The 18,785-nt window shown below is 50.5% G+C and overlaps 1 protein-coding gene across 1 annotated transcript in view; it reads right to left on the bottom strand.

Annotated features, from left to right (window-relative positions):
* cpamd8 (C3 and PZP like alpha-2-macroglobulin domain containing 8) overlaps positions 1 to 18,785 on the bottom strand; it is a 217,944-nt gene that overhangs the window by 9,488 nt on the left and 189,671 nt on the right. Inside the window, exon 43 of the mRNA XM_078198736.1 lies at positions 15,876 to 15,986. Within this exon, the coding sequence (XP_078054862.1) occupies positions 15,876 to 15,986 (111 nt within the window). The remainder of the gene's footprint in view (positions 1 to 15,875; positions 15,987 to 18,785) is intronic.

Below are 18,785 nucleotides of genomic sequence, written 5' to 3'. Positions count from 1 at the left end.
TCTTTATATGCCCTGTTTGTGAACACAACTCCCACTCACCTGACGAAGGAACAGCGCTCCGAAAGCTAGTGGCTTTTGCTACCAAATAAACCGGTTGGACTTTAACCTGGTGTTGTGAGACCCCTAAAGAAGCACAGAGGTCAAGATGGCAGAGTGGGCTAAGGAGGCCATGAGGAACTGGTGATGGCGCAGTGGCAATATCACTGGATTATTAATCCAGAGACAAATGCTCTCGAGACACAGGTTCAAATCCCACCATGGCAGCTGGTGCAACTTTAATACAATTAATAAAATCTAGAATGTAGAAGCTAGTCTCAGTAATGGTGACCATGAAACTATTGCTGATTGTCACACAAACTCATCGGGCTATCGAGGGAAGGAAATCTGCCGCCCTTACCTGGTCAGGCCTACATGTGACTCTAGACCTACAGCAATGTGACTGAACCTTAACTGCCCTCTGAGTGGCCTAGCAAAGCCTTCAGTCGAAGGGCAATTAGGGATGGGCAATAAGTGATGGCCATATTCCATGAAGAATTGTAAAGTCATAGCAACAATGCTTGGCTCTTACAGTTATGCTTTATTAATTACTCTTTTTTAAACTGATCAATATATTGCTTTGGCATTGATTTTAGTAAAAAATCATGTTTAATGTTGTGCCAAACCCCATCTTGCTGAAACGTGCTCATTGGTCCCTTGAGTGGGAAAAAAAGTGAAATGTGGCCCTTTGCGAGAACAGATTGGACAAGCCAGCCCCAAAATCCAGCGCCTCTCTGAGCTGCAGTGAGTGAGAACAGAAAGCACTGAATTTCTGTCACATCTTTCACAATCGCAGGATGTACCAGAGGATTTCACCGGCAAACTCCCTCCCATCTTTCTACCATTGGGTTGGTCCACCAGAGGAAATCGTTTCTCTATTGAGCCTGTCAAATCCTCTAAACGCCTCCATTATATCGCCCCTTAACCTTTTACCCTCAATAGACCCAGTCACTGCATTTGAGTGAATCCCTCCCAAGGTCAATAAATTCTTCCTGACGTCACATTTCGTTCATTCAAAGGCGAGGCCAGCCTTTATTGTCCATCCCTGATTGCCCTTGGGAAGGTGGTAGTGAGCTGCGTTCTCGAATCGCTGCAGCCCATGAGGTGTAGGTACACCCACAGTGCTGTTAGGGAGGGAATTCCATCCAGGATTTTGACCCAGTGACAGTGAAGGAACAGCGATGCAGAAAGGATATAATTCCGGAAGGTGGAGGGGAGATCAGAGAGGAGTTTGCAGGTGATGCTGTTCCCCATCAATTTTCTGCCGTGGTCTTTCTAGGTGGTAGAGACTGCGGGTTTGGAAGGTGCAATACGTCGGGAGAGGAAGTTCCTCTCGTGTCTGTTTAAAGATGTGAGCAACTGGTGATGGAAAAGTCGAGGTTGCATGTGAGTATTTGTTTATAATTTTATTATGAGCGGCGCAGTTGCCATGGCGACAGTAACTGCTGTATTATGCCCGTGGGGCAGTTCTGAAACACGACTGGGTGACATCACTGGGGCAGCTGTGTTCAGCACTGCCCAGTGCTGCTGAACTCTGAGAGAGATTAAGGTGCGTGACGGCTCATTTACTGAGGAATGCACTTACAATTTCCAGCCTTCTCCCTGTTCTGTGCTGAGCAAATCCTGTTCGCCCGTGACCCCTGTACTTGCTGGCCTACACTGGCTCAGGTCCAGCAATGCCTGGAGTTTAAACTCTCATCCCCAGCTCTGCGCCCCCTCCCCATCTTCACCCACCTCGCTCTGATATCGCGACATTCTTTCCAATTCTGAGCGGCCCCAATTTTAATTGTTCCACAACTACAGCCGTGCCTTCAGCTGCCTGAGCCCTAAACCCTGGAGTCCCCCCTCCCTCAACCTCTCTGCTCCTCTTTCCTCTTAAGATAAGACCATAAGACATAGGAGCAGAATTAGGCCACTCGGCCCATCGAGTCTGCTCTGCCATTCAATCATGGCTGATTTTTTTCTCATCCCCATTCTCCTGCCTTTTCCCCATAACCCCTGGCCGCCTTATTAATCAAGAACCTATCTATCTCTGTCTTAAAGACACTCAATGACCCGGCTTCCACAGCCTTCTGCGGCAAAGAGTTCCACAGATTCACCACTCTCTGGCTGAAGAAATCCCTCCTCATCTCTGTTTTAGAGGATCGTCCCTTTAGCCTGAGGTTGTGCCCTCTGGTTCTAGTTTTTCCTCCAAGTGGAAACATCCTCTCCACGTCCACTCTATCCGGGCCTCGCAGTATCCTGTAAGTTTCAATGAGATCCCCCTTCATCCTTCGAAACTCCAACGAGTACAGACCCAGAGTCCTCAACCGTTCCTCATACGACAAGCTCTCCATTCCAGGGATCATTCTTGTGAACCTCCTCTGGACCCTTTCCAAGGCCAGCACATCCTTCCTTAGATATGGGGCCCAAAACTGTTCACAATACTCCAAATGGGGTCTGACCAGAGCCTTATACAGCCTCAGAAGTACATCCCTGCTCTTGTATTCTAGCCCTCTCGACATGAATGCTAACATTGCATTTGCCTTCCTAACTGCCAACTGAACCTGCACGTTAACCTTAAGAGAATCTTGAACAATGACTCCCAAGTCCCTTTGTGTTTCTGATTTCCTAAGCGTTTCCCCATTTAGAAAATAGTCTATGCCTCCATTCCTCCTTCCAAAGTGCATAACCTCACACTTTTCCACATTATATTCCATCTGCCACTTCTTTGCCCACTCTCCTAACCTGTCCAAGTCCTTCTGCAGCCCCCCTGCTTCCTCAATACTACCTGTCCCTCTACATGTCTTTGTAACATCTGCAAACTTAGCAACAGTGCCTTCAGTTCCTCCAAATCGTTAATGTATATTGTGAAAAGTTGTGGACCCAGCACCGACCCCTGAGGCACACCACTAGTCACCGGATGCCGTCCTTAAAAGACCCCTTTATCCCCACGCTCTGCTCCTTAGATGCTCCTTAAAACTGACCGCTCTGGCCACATATACCTCTGGCCGCCTGTCCTGTTATCTCATTCTGTGACTCAGTGTCATGATCTGTGTGAAAGCTCCTGCGAAGCATCTTGGCATTAAAGGTGCTATATAAATTCAAGTTGTTGTTGTGATGAGAAGTGTGGGTCTGATCGGTGAGGCTGAGTCCTCTGGGACATTAGTCAAATGCCCATTCTTGCTGGATTGGCGTGATGCAGGCTGGGCATTCGACCAGGGGGGGAATCATCGCACAGATTTATCCTGATCACATACAGGTGCACCTTTAATTGAGGGTGGCTGAGGGTCACTGGGTACCAATCAGGAGCAGAAATCCGGCCCGATTTGAGTCCAGGGTTTGGAAATCAATCGAGTCCCAATTAACAATCTGGAGATAAACCAGCCCAAAGACAAAAGGAAAATCTCGCATTTCCATAGAACCTTTCTTAACTGCGGAATCTCCAAAGCACTTTACAACCAATTAGGTTCTGAAATGTAGTTAGTGCCTGTTGTAACATAGCAATCATGGCAGGCAATTAATACACAGCAAGATCCCACAAACAGAAATGAGATTATCACCAAATAGTCTGTTTTAGTGATATTGGTAAGAGTTTTAACAACACCAGGTTAAAGTCCAACCATGATGTGGAGATGCCGGCGTTGGACTGGGGTGAACACAGTAAGAGTTTTAACAACACCAGGTTAAAGCCTTCGTGATATTGGTCCAGGGATAAATATTGGCCAGAACACTGGGGACAACTCCCTTGCTCTCTGTAAAATACTGCCTCCCGACTTTCTACATCCAACAGAGAGGGCAGATGAGACCTTGGTTTAACATCTCATCTGAAAGATGGTACCTCTGACAATGCAGTGCTCCTTCAGCACTGCACTGAAAACATCACCCCAGATTACAGACCAAATCTCTGGAGCTTGGCTCTCACCCATGGCCTTCTGCTCAGAAGCAACATGTTGTTCGCTGAAGCCTGGGTGATGACCGGGATTGAGGGTGCAGCCTTTGTGAACTGACAAAAATGCTGGCGGGAGGGAGGGAGAGAGAGAGACAGAGAGACAGACAGAGAGAGAGAGAGAGAGAGACAGAGACACAGACAGAGAGGGAGAGAGAGACAGGGAGACAGACAGAGAGAGAGAGACAGAGACACAGACAGAGAGAGAGAGAGAGACAGACAGAGAGAGACAGAGAGACAGACAGAGAGAGAGAGAGAGACAGAGACACAGACAGAGAGAGAGAGAGACAGAGAGACAGACAGAGAGAGAGAGAGAGACAGAGAGAGAGAGAGAGACAGAGACACAGACAGAGAGAGAGAGAGAGACAGAGAGAGAGACAGAGAGAGAGAGAGAGACAGAGACACAGACAGAGAGAGAGAGAGAGACACAGAGAAATTGACCCCAGGCCATGTTGCACAATACCACACAGGTTGATGCCAGTAAAGCGTAAAGGAAGCGTAAAGGAGAACATGCCCCTGTCTACATCAATAGGGACGAAGTAGAAAGGGTCGAGAACTTCAAGTTTTTAGGTGTCCAGATCACCAACAACCTGTCCTGGTCCCCCCACGCTGACACTATAGTTAAGAAAGCCCCACCAACGCCTCTACTTTCTCAGAAGACTAAGGAAATTTGACATGTCAGCTACGACTCTCACCAACTTTTACAGATGCACCATAGAAAGCATTCTTTCTGATTGTATCACAGCTTGGTCTGGGCTCCTGCTCTGCCCAAGACCGCAAGAAACTGCAAAAGGGTTGTGAATGGAGCCCAATCCATCGCACAAACCAGCTTCCCATCCATTGACTCTGTCTACACTTCCCACTGCCTCGGCAAAGCAGCCAGCATAATTAAGGACCCCACGCACCCCGGACAGTCTCTCTTCCACTTTCTTCTGTCGGGAAAAAGATACGGAAGTCTGAGGTCACGTACCAACCGACTCAAGAACAGCTTCTTCCCTGCTGCTGTCAGACTTTTGAATGGACCTACCTTGCATTAAGTTGATCTTTTTCAACACCCTAGCTATGACTGTAACACTACATTCTGCACTCTCTTGTTTCCTTCTCTATGAACGGTATGCTTTGTCTGTATAGCACGCAAGAAACAATATTTTTCACTGTATGATAATACATTGGACAATAATAAATCAAATCAAATCAGATCAGTACATATTGAGCCATGGGGGGGGGTAAAGAAGGGTTATGTGAGTGGTGGGGAGTGGGGGGGGGGGGCATGGGGGAGAGTTACTAACGAACACTGATTCTTGCTTTCCCTTGTGTGAACTTTATGAGTTGATTTATAAATGAATGCTCCTTTCATTCCCTAACAATGTCACGTTCTGACTGGAGGGAATAAAGTAACTGCCGGCAGGGTCCAGACGGTCCGGTAATAATTTGTACTTATTATAAACGACTGTGTTTCATTAGCTCCCAGTTGACGGCTATGAGGTAAGTTTAAAAGAAACCAGAATGTCACAAAACATCACCAGGCGAAGCCATAAACTACCTGCAATCAGGAGGCCCAAACCTGACATCCCTGCCTTGTAAACTAATACCTCAGCCAGAGTCTGTGCTCAGGTTGTGACACGCTCAGCTTAGGCCTAGTTTGGCAGCCTGCCTTCCCGAGGAGACTCGCTGTAAATTATCAATGGATTCGGGGAACAGGTCCCCCCAGGAGCAGACTGACTCGTTCACAATGATATTTAGGCAATGATTAGAGGGGCTGGGGGGTGGGGGGGGGGGGGGGGGGGGGGTGGGGAGAGGGGGGATGGGGAGAGGGGGAATGGGGAGAGGGGGGAATGGGGAGAGGGGACGGGGATGGGGAGAGGGGGGGATGATATTTAGGCAATGATTAGAGGGGCTGGGGAGAGGGGAGGGGGGGCGGGGGGCTGGGAAGAGGGGGAGGGGGGATGGGGAGAGGGGGGGTGGGGAGAGGGGGGGTGGGGAGAGGGGGGGATGGGGAGAGGGGGGGATGGGGAGAGGGGGGGATGGGGAGAGGGGGGATGGGGAGAGGGGGGATGGGGAGAGAGGGGGATGGGGAGAGAGGGGGATGGGGAGAGGGGGGGTTGGGGAGAGGGGGGGATGGGGAGGGGGGGGATGGGGAGAGGGGGGGATGGGGAGAGGAGGGGATGGGGAGAGGGGGGTTGGGGAGAGGGGGGGTGGGGAGAGGGGGGGATGGGGAGAGGGGGGGTGGGAAGAGGGGAGGATGGGGAGAGGGGGGGATGGGGAGAGGGGGGGATGGGGAGAGGGGGGGATGGGGAGAGGGGGGGATGGGGAGAGGGGGGGATGGGGAGAGAGGGGGATGGGGAGAGGGGGGGATGGGGAGAGGGGGGGATGGGGAGAGGGGGGGATGGGGAGAGGGGGGGATGGGGAGAGGAGGGGTGGGGAGAGGGGGTGATGGGGAGAGGGGGGGTGGGGAGAGGGGAGGATGGGGAGAGGGGGGGATGGGGAGAGGGGGGGATGGGGAGAGGGGGGGGATGGGGAGAGGGGGGTGGGGAGAGGGGGGGATGGGGGAGAGCGGGGGATGGGGAGAGGGGGAGAGGGGGGGATGGGGAGGGGGAGGGGGGATGGGGAGAGGGGGGGATGGGGAGAGGGGGGGGATGGGGAGAGGGGGGGATGGGGAGAGGGGGGGATGGGGAGAGGGATGGGGGGATGGGGAGAGGGATGGGGGGATGGGGAGGGGAGGATGGGGAGGGGAGGGGGGGGAGGGGAGGAGAGGAGGGGGAGATGGGGAGGGGGATGGGGAGAGAGAGGAGGAGGGGATGGGGAGAGGGGGGGATGGGGAGAGGGGGGATGGGGAGAGGGGGGGATGGGGAGGGGGGATGGGGAGAGGGGGGGATGGGGAGAGGGATGGGGGGGATGGGGAGGGGAGGATGGGGAGAGGGGAGGGGGGATGGGGAGAGAGGAGGGGTGGATGGGGAGGGGGGGGATGGGGAGAGTGGAAGGGGGGATGGGGAGAGGGGGGATGGGGAGAGGGGGGATGGGGAGAGGGGGGATGGGGAGGGGGGGATGGGGGAGAGGGGGGGATGGGGAGAGGGGGGATGGGGAGAGGGGGGGATGGGGAGAGGGGGGATGGGGAGAGGGGGGATGGGGAGAGGGGGGGATGGGGAGAGGGGGGATGGGGAGAGGGGGGGATGGGGAGAGGGGGGGATGGGGAGAGGGGGGGATGGGGAGAGGGGGGGATGGGAAGAGGGGGGATGGGAAGAGGGGGGATGGGAAGAGGGGGGATGGGGAGAGGGGGGGATGGGGAGAGGGGGGATGGGGAGAGGGGGGATGGGGAGAGGGGGGATGGGGAGAGGGCGGATGGGGAGAGGGGGGATGGGGAGAGGGGGGGATGGGAGAGGGAGGGATGGGGAGAGGGGGGGATGGGGAGAGGGGGGGATGGGGAGAGGGGGGGAGGAGAGGGGGGGATGGGAGGGGAGGGGGGGGATGGGGAGGGGGGGATGGGGAGAGGGGGGGGGGATGGGGAGAGGGGGGGATGGGGAGAGGGGGGATGGGGAGGGGAGGATGGGGAGGGGGGGATGAGGAGAGGGGAGGGGGGATGGGGAGGGGGAACTGTGGAGAGGAGGGGGGGGATGGCGAGGGGCAGGGGGATGGCGAGGGGGCAGGGGGGGATGGGGAGAGGGCAGGGGGGGATGGGGAGAGGGCAGGGGCGGATGGGGAGAGGGCGGGGGGGATGGGGAGGGGGCAGGGGGGGATGGGGAGGGGGCAGGGGGGATGGGGAGGGGGCAGGGGGGGATGGGGTAGGGGCAGGGGGTGATGGGGAGAGGGGATGGGGAGAGGGTGGATGGGGATGGGGAGAGGTAAAGAAAGAGATGCAGCTGGCGAGACAATACAACTTGCCTCATGCTGAGCTTGAACTGGATTTCATTGCGAATTCTCTGCAGGTACTCAAGGGTCCATTAACGGGCCAATTGTAGCTAGCAGCAGCCTGGGAAGATTGTGTGGGGACCATAAGACACAGGGGCAGAATTAGGACACTCGGCCCATCGAGTCTGCTCCGCCATTCAATCATGGCGGATAATTTTCTCATCCCCATTCTCCTGTCTTTTCCCCACAATCCCTGATCCCCTTATTAATCAAGTCATAGAAGTCATAGAAACCCAACAGTGCAGAAGGAGGCCATTCGGCCCAACGAGTCTGCACTGACCACAATCCCACCCAGGCCCTACCCCCACATATTTTACCCACTAATCCCTCTAACCTACGCAACCCAGGACTCTAAGGGGCAATTTTTTTTTAACCTGACCAATCAACCTAACCCGCACATCTTTGGACTGTGGGAGGAAACCGGAGCACCCGGAGGAAACCCACGCAGACACGAGGAGAATGTGCAAACTCCACACAGACAGTGACCCGAGCCGGGAATCGAACCCGGGACCCTGGAGCTGTCAAGAACCGATCTATCTCTGCGACAGTGGATGTGAGCTGTCATTGGGATCATATTGCAGCGATTAGCAATCATTTCAGTTTCTTACCTAAAGATAAAAGTCAAGGTTTATTTTCAGCTTCAGAATGAGAGTAACCACAGCAATCCAATACTCCCCATGTCAGCTTGCTGTTTCTTCACACACATTTCCTCAATAAAAGAGCTTTAACATTAAACTTTTAAATTTACACAGGGGTCATGGCCATATGTCAATTTCTTCCAACAAATCCTCTGTTCAGATTTACAATGGCAATTGTCAATGTGAACACCTCACACTGTCATTACATTCTTTGTCATTACATTCGCTCTCAAGACCAACCGCAACATTGTCATCAAACCAGCAGACAAAGGAGGGGCCATCGTCATACTGAACAGAACGGATTACTGCAAAGAAGTGTACCGACAACTCAACAACCAGGAACACTACAGACAGTTACCCACAGATCCGACCAAAGAACACACCCGTCAACTCAACACTCTGATCAAGACCTTTGATCATTAACCTTCAGAGCACCCTCCGTACTCTCATCCCACGTACTCCCCGCGTTGGAGATCTCTACTGCCTCCCGAAGATACACAAGGCAAACACACCCGGCCGTCCCATCGTATCGGGCAACGGGACCCTGTGCGAGAACCTCTTTGGCTATGTCGAGGGCATCCTGAAACCCATTGTACAAAGAACCTCCAGCTTTTGTCGCGACACTACGGACTTCCTACAGAAACTCAACACACATGGAGCAGTTGAACCAGGAGCACTCCTCGTCACAATGGATGTCTCGGCACTGTACACCAGCATTCCCCACGATGATGGCATTGCTGCAACTGCCTCAGTACTCAACGTCGACAACTGCCAGTTTCCAGATGCAATTTTACAACTCATCCACTTCATCCTGGACCACAATGTCTTCACCTTCAACAACCAGTTCTTCATCCAGACACACGGAACAGCCATGGGGACCAAATTCGCACCTCAATATGCCAATATCTTCATGCACAGGTTCGAACAAGACTTCGTCACCGCACAGGACCTCCAACCGATGCTATACACTAGATACATTGATGACATTTTCTTCCTTTGGACTCATGGTGAACAATCACTGAAACAACTATATGATGACATCAACAAGTTCCATCCCACCATCAGACTCACCATGGACTACTCTCCGGAATCGGTTGCATTCTTGGACACACGCATCTCCATTAAGGACGGTCACCTCAGCACTTCACTGTACCGCAAGCCCACGGATAACCTCACAATGCTCCACTTCTCCAGCTTCCACCCTAAACATGTTAAAGAAGCCATCCCCTACGGACAAGCCCTCCGTATACACAGGATCTGCTCGGATGAGGATCATCGCAACAGGCACCTCCAGACGCTGAAAGATGCCCTCATAAGACCAGGATATGGCGCTCGACTCATCGATCAACAGTTCCGATGCGCCACAGTGAAAAACCGCACCGACCTCCTCAGAAGACAAACACGGGACACGGTGGACAAAGTACCTTTCGTCGTCCAGTACTTCCCCAGAGCGGAGAAGCTACGGCATCTCCTCCGGAGCCTTCAACATGTCATTGATGAAGACGAACATCTCGCCAAGGCCATCCCCACACCTCCACTTCTTGCCTTCAAACAATCACACAACCTCAAACAGACCATTGTCCGCAGCAAACTACCCAGCCTTCAGGAGAACAGTGACCACGACACCTCACAACCCTGCCACAGCAACCTCTGCAAGACGTGCCGGATCATCGACACAGATGCCATCATCTCACGTGAGAACACCATCTACCAGGTACACGGTACCTACTCTTGCAACTTGGCTAACATTGTCTACCTGATACGCTGCAGGAAAGGATGTCCCGAGGCATAGTACATTGGGGAAACCATGCAGATGCTACGACAACGGATGAATGAACACCACTCGACAATCACCAGGCAACAGTGTTCTCTTCCTGTGGGGGAGCAGTTCAGCAGTCACGGGCATTTGGCCTCTGATCTTCGGGTAAGCGTTCTCCAAGACGGCCTTCATGACACACGACAGCGCAGAGTCGCTGAGCAGAAACTGAGAGCCAAGTTCCGCACGCATGAGGACGGCCTAAACTGGGATCTTGGGTTCATGTCACACTATCGGTAACCCCCACAGCTTGCCTCCTGGACTTGCAGAATCTCACTGGCTGTCCTGTCTGGAGACAATACACATTTCTTTAACCTGTGCCTAATGCTCCCTCCACTCACATTGTCTGTATCTTTAAGACTTGATTCGCTGTAAAGATTCGCATTCTAATCAGTATTCTGTAACTTGATTTTGTGTCTCTGTATGCCCTGTTTAAGAGCAGATATCCACTCCATCTGATGAAGGAGCAGCGCTCCGAAAGCTAATGGCATTTGTTACCAAGTAAACCTGTTGGACTTTAACCTGGTATTGTTAAAACTCTTACTGTGATTACATTCTTTGGCCAGTGAAGGTGTTGTTTAAATAGGCAGGTTCCATTGGAAGTTTCCATGTCTGCATTTCCGTCCAAAGTTCCATAAGGATTTGAGGTCCAGTTTTACTGGGTGTGGTTGTCAGGTAGCTGGAGTTGGGAATGTGGTGTTGCTGGAGTGAGAGTCAGCTCCATCCCCAACATGGGGTCCAGACGGTTTTAATTCCAGGGCCTCTCGTGTTTGTTCTCAGCCAGTTACCTGCCTGAAACCTGCAAAACACAGGAGCTTACGGGTGCATAATTCAAGCATAGGTTTGAGATTAATGACTTGAACGAGGGAAGTGAATAGACTCTTGCCTAGTTTGTGGATGACACAACAGTAGGTGGAAAGGCAAGTGATGAGGATGACACAAAGAGTCTCCAAAGCGATACAGAGAGGTTCGGTGAGTGAGAAAAAATTTGGCAGATGAAATATAAATGTCGGAAAATGTGTGAAGTGATGCACTTTAGTCGGAAGAATAAAGGAGCTGAATATTATTTAGATGGAGAAAGACTGCAGAAAGTTGCAGCACGGGGGATTTGGGGTCGTCGTGCATAAATCACAAAAAGCTAACATGCGACTTCAGCTGGTAATTGGGAAGGCAAATGGAATGTTGGCACAGAGAGAGCAAAGAGGAAGAAACATTTTCACTTGGTGGAGGGATCAATAACCGGGGGGGGTTTAGATTTAAGATAGGGGGCAGGAGGTTTAGAGGGGGAGGAGGCAAAACTTTTTCACCCAGAGGGTGGCGGGAGTCTGGAACTCACTACCTGAAAGGCAGAGACCTTCATTACATTTAAGACATTTAAGAAGCATTTAGATGTGCACTTGCGATGCCAAGGCAAACAAGACTGTGGGACAAGTGCTGGAAAATGGAATTCGAATAGTTGGGTGGTTTGTCTTTGACCAGCGCAGATTCAATGGGCTGAAGGGCCCTTTTCTGTGCTGTAGACTTCTATGACTATTTTTGATTTGATTTATTATTGTCACATGTATTAACATACAGTGAAAAGTATTGTTTCTTGCGCGCTATACAGAGCATACCCTTCATAGAGAAGGAGAGAGTGCAGAATGTAGTGTTACAGTCATAGCTAGGGTGTAGAGAAAGATCAACTTAATGCAAGGTAAGTCCATTCAAAAGTCTGACAGCAGCAGGGAAGGAGCTGTTCTTGAAACTGTTCTTATTTCAAAGAGAATGGAGTATGAAAATAGGAAAGTCTTGCTAAAACTATACAAGGCACCAGTTAGATCACACCTGGAATACTGTGAACAGTTTTGGTCCCGTTATCTATGGAAAGATATACTGGCATTGGAGGCAGCCCAGAGAAGGTTCACTGGGTTGATCCCGGGTAGGGAGGGATTTTCTTATGAGGAGAGGTTGAGGAGGTTAGACCTGTACTTATTGGAGTTAAGAAGAATGAGAGGCGACCTTATTGAGACATATCGGATTCTCAGGGGGATTGACAGCGTAGATGCTGAGAGATTGTTTCCCTTTGTGGGAGAGTCTGGGGCCAGAGGGCATAATCTCAGAGTAAGGGGGTCACCCACTGAAGACCGATGAGGAGGAATTTCTTCTCTCAGAGGATAGTAAAACTGTGGAATTCTTAAGCATCTTCAAGGCTGAGATAGACAAATGTTTAATCAGTAAGGGAATCGAGGGTTATGGGGATAAGGCGGGAATGCGGCGTTGAGGATTATCACATCAGATCAGTCATGACCCATTGAATAGCAGAGCAGACTCGATGGGCTGAATGGCCTCCTTCTGCCCCTACATCTTATGGTCTTGAAACTCATTCCATGCCCGTTACCGAGGTACGTTTGTGCAAGGCTGGTGCTGCAAGGTTTTATAAACAGGATGTCCCAAAATGCTCGAGTGTCAATGAATACTTTTTGACATGTAGTTGCTCTTGTAATGTAGGAAATCTGACAGTCAATGTCAGACACAGCAAGCTCCCATAAACATCAATGTGATTAATGACCGGGTCATTTGTTTTTTGGTGATGTTGGTGTTGGGATAAATGCTGGCCCAGGACACTGGGCAGAACTCTCCTCCTCTTCCAATAGAGCCTGTGGGATCTTTTATATCCACCTGAGGGGGCAGATGTGCCTCCTTGCTTTAATGTCTCGTCTGAAGAGAAGCATCTCCAACAGTACCAGTGATAGATTCTCATTTTGCACCATCGTAACCAATGGGTACAGTCAATAGCTAATGGTTCTGGCACAGGATCAGCAGTCACTGAGTTCAAATCCCATCAGGATATGTTGTGAAATTGAATTGAATAAATCTGGTACTTTGTGGTCTGGCATCGGAAATAGGACAATAGAAGCTTCCAGATTGTCATAAAAACCCAATCGGTTCACTCGAATCTTGCTGAGAAGTAAGACTGTCTCCCTTAGTTTTGACCCAGTCACAAACACCTTTGAAGTTTAACAACCTCGAGGAAGACTCCCCGTTATAAACAAAACACAACAACGTTCCGCTGGTGAGGAATATTTGAGAGGCCCAATCAGCAATGGCCCAGGAACCGGATAGGGAAGTATCATCAGCTGAACCTTTTCAAGCTCCTTCATCAATGACCTTCCCAGGGTTAGCAGCTCCTGGCTGGGCTGCTTTGCTGATCTCTACAGAGTATTCAGCTCCATTCACAACTCCTCAATGAGGCCGTCAACACCCAACCTGGACCTGACAACCGGTGGCTAATGTTTCTGCTACACAATGCCAGGTAATGACCAACTTGATCAGGAGAAAGTCCAGCCACTTCCCCTTGACCTGCCTCTGCACCATCAGAACTGAACGCCCTCACTGCCAACAACGACTTGCGGGTTACCACAGGCCAAGAACTGAACTTGACCAAGCACATCTACACTGACCACGCGAGCAGGAAAGCACCTGATGATCCAAAATCCCTCAGCATCTGCAAAGCTTCAAAGCTGGAACATGATGGATACCCAGCAATTCACCCAGACAGGCACCCGGCACCCAGACACCCGGCACCCAGCAAATCACCCAGACAGACACCCAGCAATTCATCCAGACAGGCACCCGGCACCCAGCAAATCACCCAGACAGACACCCAGCAATTCATCCAGACAGGCACCCGGCAATTCACCCAAACAGACACCCAGCAATTCACCCAGATAGGCACTTGGCACCCAGACAGATGCCCGGCACCCAGACAGACACCCAGCAATTCACCCAGACAGGCACCCGGCACCAAGAGAGACACCTGGCACTTCACCCAGACACCTGGCACCCAGACAGACACCCAGCAATTTACCCAGACACCTGGCACCCAGACAAGCACCCAGCAATTCACCCAGACAGGCACATTTGCAACAGCTCATCCAAAGTTTATCACCCAGTGAGAACAATTCACTCGATGGAGACCCTTCCATGGGACTCAGTATCTCTCTCTCACCCACCCACCATGCCAAGGATGCAGAGAGTGGGGATAAAGGGGTCCTTTTCAGGATGGCAACCGGTGACTAGTGGAGTTCCGCAGGGGTCAGTGTTGGGAGCACAACTTTTCACTTTATACATCAATGATCTGATGAAGGAAGGATCTGAGGATTGCAGAAGAGACAAATACAGGTGGAGGAACAGGTAGTATTGAGGAAGCAGGGGGGCTGCAGAAGGACTTGGACAGGTTAGGAGAGTGGGCAAAGGAGTGGCAGATGGAATACAACATGGGAAAGTGTGAGGTTATGCACTTTGGTAGGAAGAAGAGGCGTAGACTATTTTCTAAATGGGGACAGAATTCAGAAATCGTAAGCTCAAAGGGAGTTGAGGGTCCGAGTTCAGGATTCTCTTAAGGTTAACTTGCAGGTTGAATTGGTAGTTAGGAAGGCAAATGCAATATTAGAATTTATTTCAAGAGGACTAGAATACAAGGGCAGGGATATATTGCTGAGGCTGTATCAGGCTCTGGTCAGACTCCATTTGGACTATTGCGAGCAAATTTGGGCCCCGCATCTAAGGAAGGATGTGCTGGCCTTGGAGATGGTCCAGAGGAGGTTCACGAGAATGATCCCAGGAATGAAAAGCTTGATGTATGAGGAGCGTTTGAGGACTCTGGGTCTGTACTCGATGGAGTTTAGAAGGATGAAAGGGGATCTCATTGAAACTTTACAGAATACTGAAAGGCCTGGATAGAGTGGACGTGGGGAAGATGTTTCCATTAGTCGGAGAAAATAGGATCTGAGGGCACAGCCTCAGAATAAAGGCACGACCCTTTAGATGCAAGATGAGGAGGAATTTCTCCAGCCAAAGGATGGTGAATCTGTGGAATTGCTTGACACAGAAGGCTGTGGAGGCCAGCTCATTGAGTGTATTTAAGACAGAGAAAGATCTTGATTGGTAAGGGGATCGAAAGTTATGGGGAAAAGGCAGGAGAATGGGGTTGCAAAACATATCAGCCACGATTGAATGGTGGAGCAGACTTGATGGGCCGAATGGCCGAATCCTGTTCCTACATCTCATGGTCTTTACAATCTGTGGATACAATATAGGAACTCATTGATTCATGAAACAACCTTCCTCCCACGGGCTCCGAGAACAGATCATTTACTCTGAACCAGGTTTATAAAAAGATGAAGGGGATAGATAGAGTGAACGTTCAAAGACTATTTCCTCGGGTGGATGGAGCTATTACAAGGGGGCATAACTATAGGGTTCGTGGTGGGAGATATAGGAAGGATATCAGAGGTAGGTTCTTTACGCAGAGAGTGGTTGGGGTGTGGAATGGACTGCCTGCAGTGATAGTGGAGTCAGACACTTTAGGAACATTTAAGCGGTTATTGGATAGGCACATGGAGCACACCAGGATGATAGGGAGTGGGATAGCTTGATCTTGGTTTCAGATAAAGCTCGGCACAACATCGTGGGCCGAAGGGCCTGTTCTGTGCTGTACTGTTCTATGTTCTATGTACCAGGGCCTTTGGGGTCAGCATTCTTCAATTCACAGTCAGCTTTGAATACGTACCTATCCACTGATTGGCTGAGCTTTCGACCTCATTACAGGTGGTCCCGTCACACAGTTCGCGAGCCAGAGGGCTGGTTTCACTCACATTGTAAAAGCGAGTTGCTTCAAATGCTGCAAGAACAAGAATATCATCAATGGACAATCAGACATACAGATACATCGCAGCCGCCGGTCTGAGGAGGCCGGTTCGAGGAGGCCTGTGCTGAGACACCGAGATGGCCTGTGCTGTGACACCGAGGTGGCCGGTCCCCGACGCTGTACCCATTGCATTAACCTGTACCCATTGTATTCCCACTGGATTGATCTCCAAATTACTCTTGGTGACCCCCGCCTCTTCCTGCCACCTCCTCCCCCCCCCCCCCGCCCCCCCAAAAGGTCAGCTCAGTTCAAACCGGGAATCTGACCTTTGGCCCATCTACCCTATCCCAGTGTTCACTTTGTGCGCAGCCAAAAACCAGAATCCCATTTGTTGGCCAGAACCTGTTCAGCTCTTTCTCGTTATTAACCCACGCTGACGGTCCATTCCTCTCGTCATCCTTTTATTGAAAAGGAACATTCTCTTTTCTTCGTTCACTTTCTGTCCTTAAGTTGTTAAATTGTGGGTCTGGCAGATCGACTTTGTCCAAATCCTGCATCACTGGGTTCCAGAGCAATGACTTAAAGCAATGTCACTGAGCCCCACCCAGCCGTGCAGATGTGAGCAGATAAAAATACCAGACCACTTGCTAAGATGGCAGGACCCCAACACAAGCACAGCGCACAGATTGATCTTGGGATCGTGCTGTGTAAGATTCAGCCGAGCTTCCAGCTTACCAATTGTGTGTGAAATGTGTTAGAGACTGCCACAGAACTAAAATATTGCCACTTTTACATTCTGGAGCCAAACAAATCATTTATTTTAGATAATAAGATCTTTTTGGTGCAATTCCTAAATCTTCAACATATCTGGGGGATGATTGATGTTCCGTTACACATTGTGCACTCACCGGTGAAATTCCACCCTCGTCATTCCAGGTGAGTTTATGAAGCAGCTTAGCCTCCTGGGGGAGATGTGAAACCTAGTGACTCGCAGCTCCCAGTGAGTGTTATCAGTCATTAAGCAGTGATTCAGGGTGGGGGGTGCAGGCTGTGCATCTTCTCTGGAGGGTCTGGTTTATCATTGCTCTCTTGCTTTTCCTGCGATGCGTTCCTCCCCCATCCCCAGTTTCAAATCAAGGTCAATTTTTCTAATGGTCGAAGGTGGGTCCCCACCTCCACCAAACGTGACCACCTCTCATTAAGTGGCTGCATTGCTGTAATTCATTTACAGGATGTGGGTGAGGCTGGCTAGGCCAGCATTTATTACCCATCCCTAATTGCCCCTTGAGAAGATGGTGGTGAGCCATCTTCTTGCACTGCTTCAGTCCAGGTGGTGTAGGTACACCCACAGTGCTGTTAGGGAGGGAGTTCCAGGATTTTGACCCAGTGACAATGAATGGGTTTCATTGGCCACATGGAGCCCAAGGTAGCAACCCAGCTGTTTGTGCTAAACCAGGCGAGGACAGCAGGGCAGATTATTCCACCAGGGAGGGTTCATATTGAACCTTCCACTACCTACCCCCCCATCTGCAGCCGTCTGGTCTGTGGGCCTCAGTACCTTGCCTGGAGTTACTTGAGTCACTGGGGGAGCCACAGCAGATTTTTATTTGAGGAGTTTTGGGTAGTGATGAGGGAAGCGAGGTGAAGGTTGTGGGATCGGCACATCGAGGTCACATGATAACATGAGATAGTGGCACAGACTGCATTCTCGAATTCGAGTGAGTTTCTCCCTGAGCCCACATTAATCCTGCGACCCAGCAAGTCATAGAGTCATCGAGGTTTACAGCATGGAAACAGGCCCTTTGGCCCAACTTGCCCATGCCGCCCTTTTTTTAAAAAATCCCTAAGCTAGTCCCAATTGCCCACGTTTGGCCCATATCCTTCTATACCCATCGTACCCATGTAACTGTCCAAATGCTTTTTAAAAGACAAAATTGTACCCGCCTCCACTACTACCTCTGGCAGCTTGTTCCAGACACTCACCATCCTCCGAGTGAAAAAATTGTCCCTCTGGACACTCTCCCCTCTCACCTTAAACCTATGCCCTCTAGTTTTAGACTCTCCTATCTTTGGGAAAAGATATTGACTATCTAGCTGATCTATTTTATAGACCTCTATAAGGTCACCCCTCAGCTTCCTACGCTCCAGAGAAAAAAGTCCCAGTCTATCCAGCCTCTCTTTATAACTCAATCCATCAAGTCCCAGTAGCATCCTAGTAAATCTTTTCTGCACTCTTTCGAGTTTAATAATATCCTTTCTATAATAGGGTGACCAGAACTGTACACAATATTCCAAATGTGACCTTACCAATGTCTTGTACAACTTTAACAAGACGTCCCAACTCCTGTATTCAATGTTCTGACCAGTTTGGAATCGTTTTTTTAATTGCTGCAAACTCTTCAGTTTGAGCCAGTGAGACCCTTTACCCTGGGTCCCAAATCCATTCCAATTGGCACACGCCAAGATCCATGGGTAAGGGCTGCCAACTGTCTGGGCATACACAGTCCTGCTAGTTTGGTCATAGGGTCTCCTCCCTCCCTCCAACCATCCCGTTTTCCCCTCACAGCCATTGGTTGTTCTACATGAACATTCTCATTACATCCGCCTTCCAACAGCAAATCAGAAAACAAATGGGATTCTTCTTATCCAATCGGATGATACTTGCTTGCCAATCAAACAGCCTTTCCTTTTTGGCTCCAATATTTTTAGAATTGAACGAGTATTTGTTCAGCAATTATTTAAATATCCCTCATGACCTTTCAACGTCCTGGAGATTAATCGTCAGTTCATGGACAGCCCAAAGTTCAAAAGAACCCTGTGCCCAGGCTGCAA

This window comes from Mustelus asterias, chromosome 26, assembly GCF_964213995.1.
Source record: "Mustelus asterias chromosome 26, sMusAst1.hap1.1, whole genome shotgun sequence".
NCBI lineage: Eukaryota > Metazoa > Chordata > Chondrichthyes > Carcharhiniformes > Triakidae > Mustelus > Mustelus asterias.
Note: the sequence above shows the minus strand (reverse complement) of the source record. Positions and strands in the feature narration are given on the sequence as shown.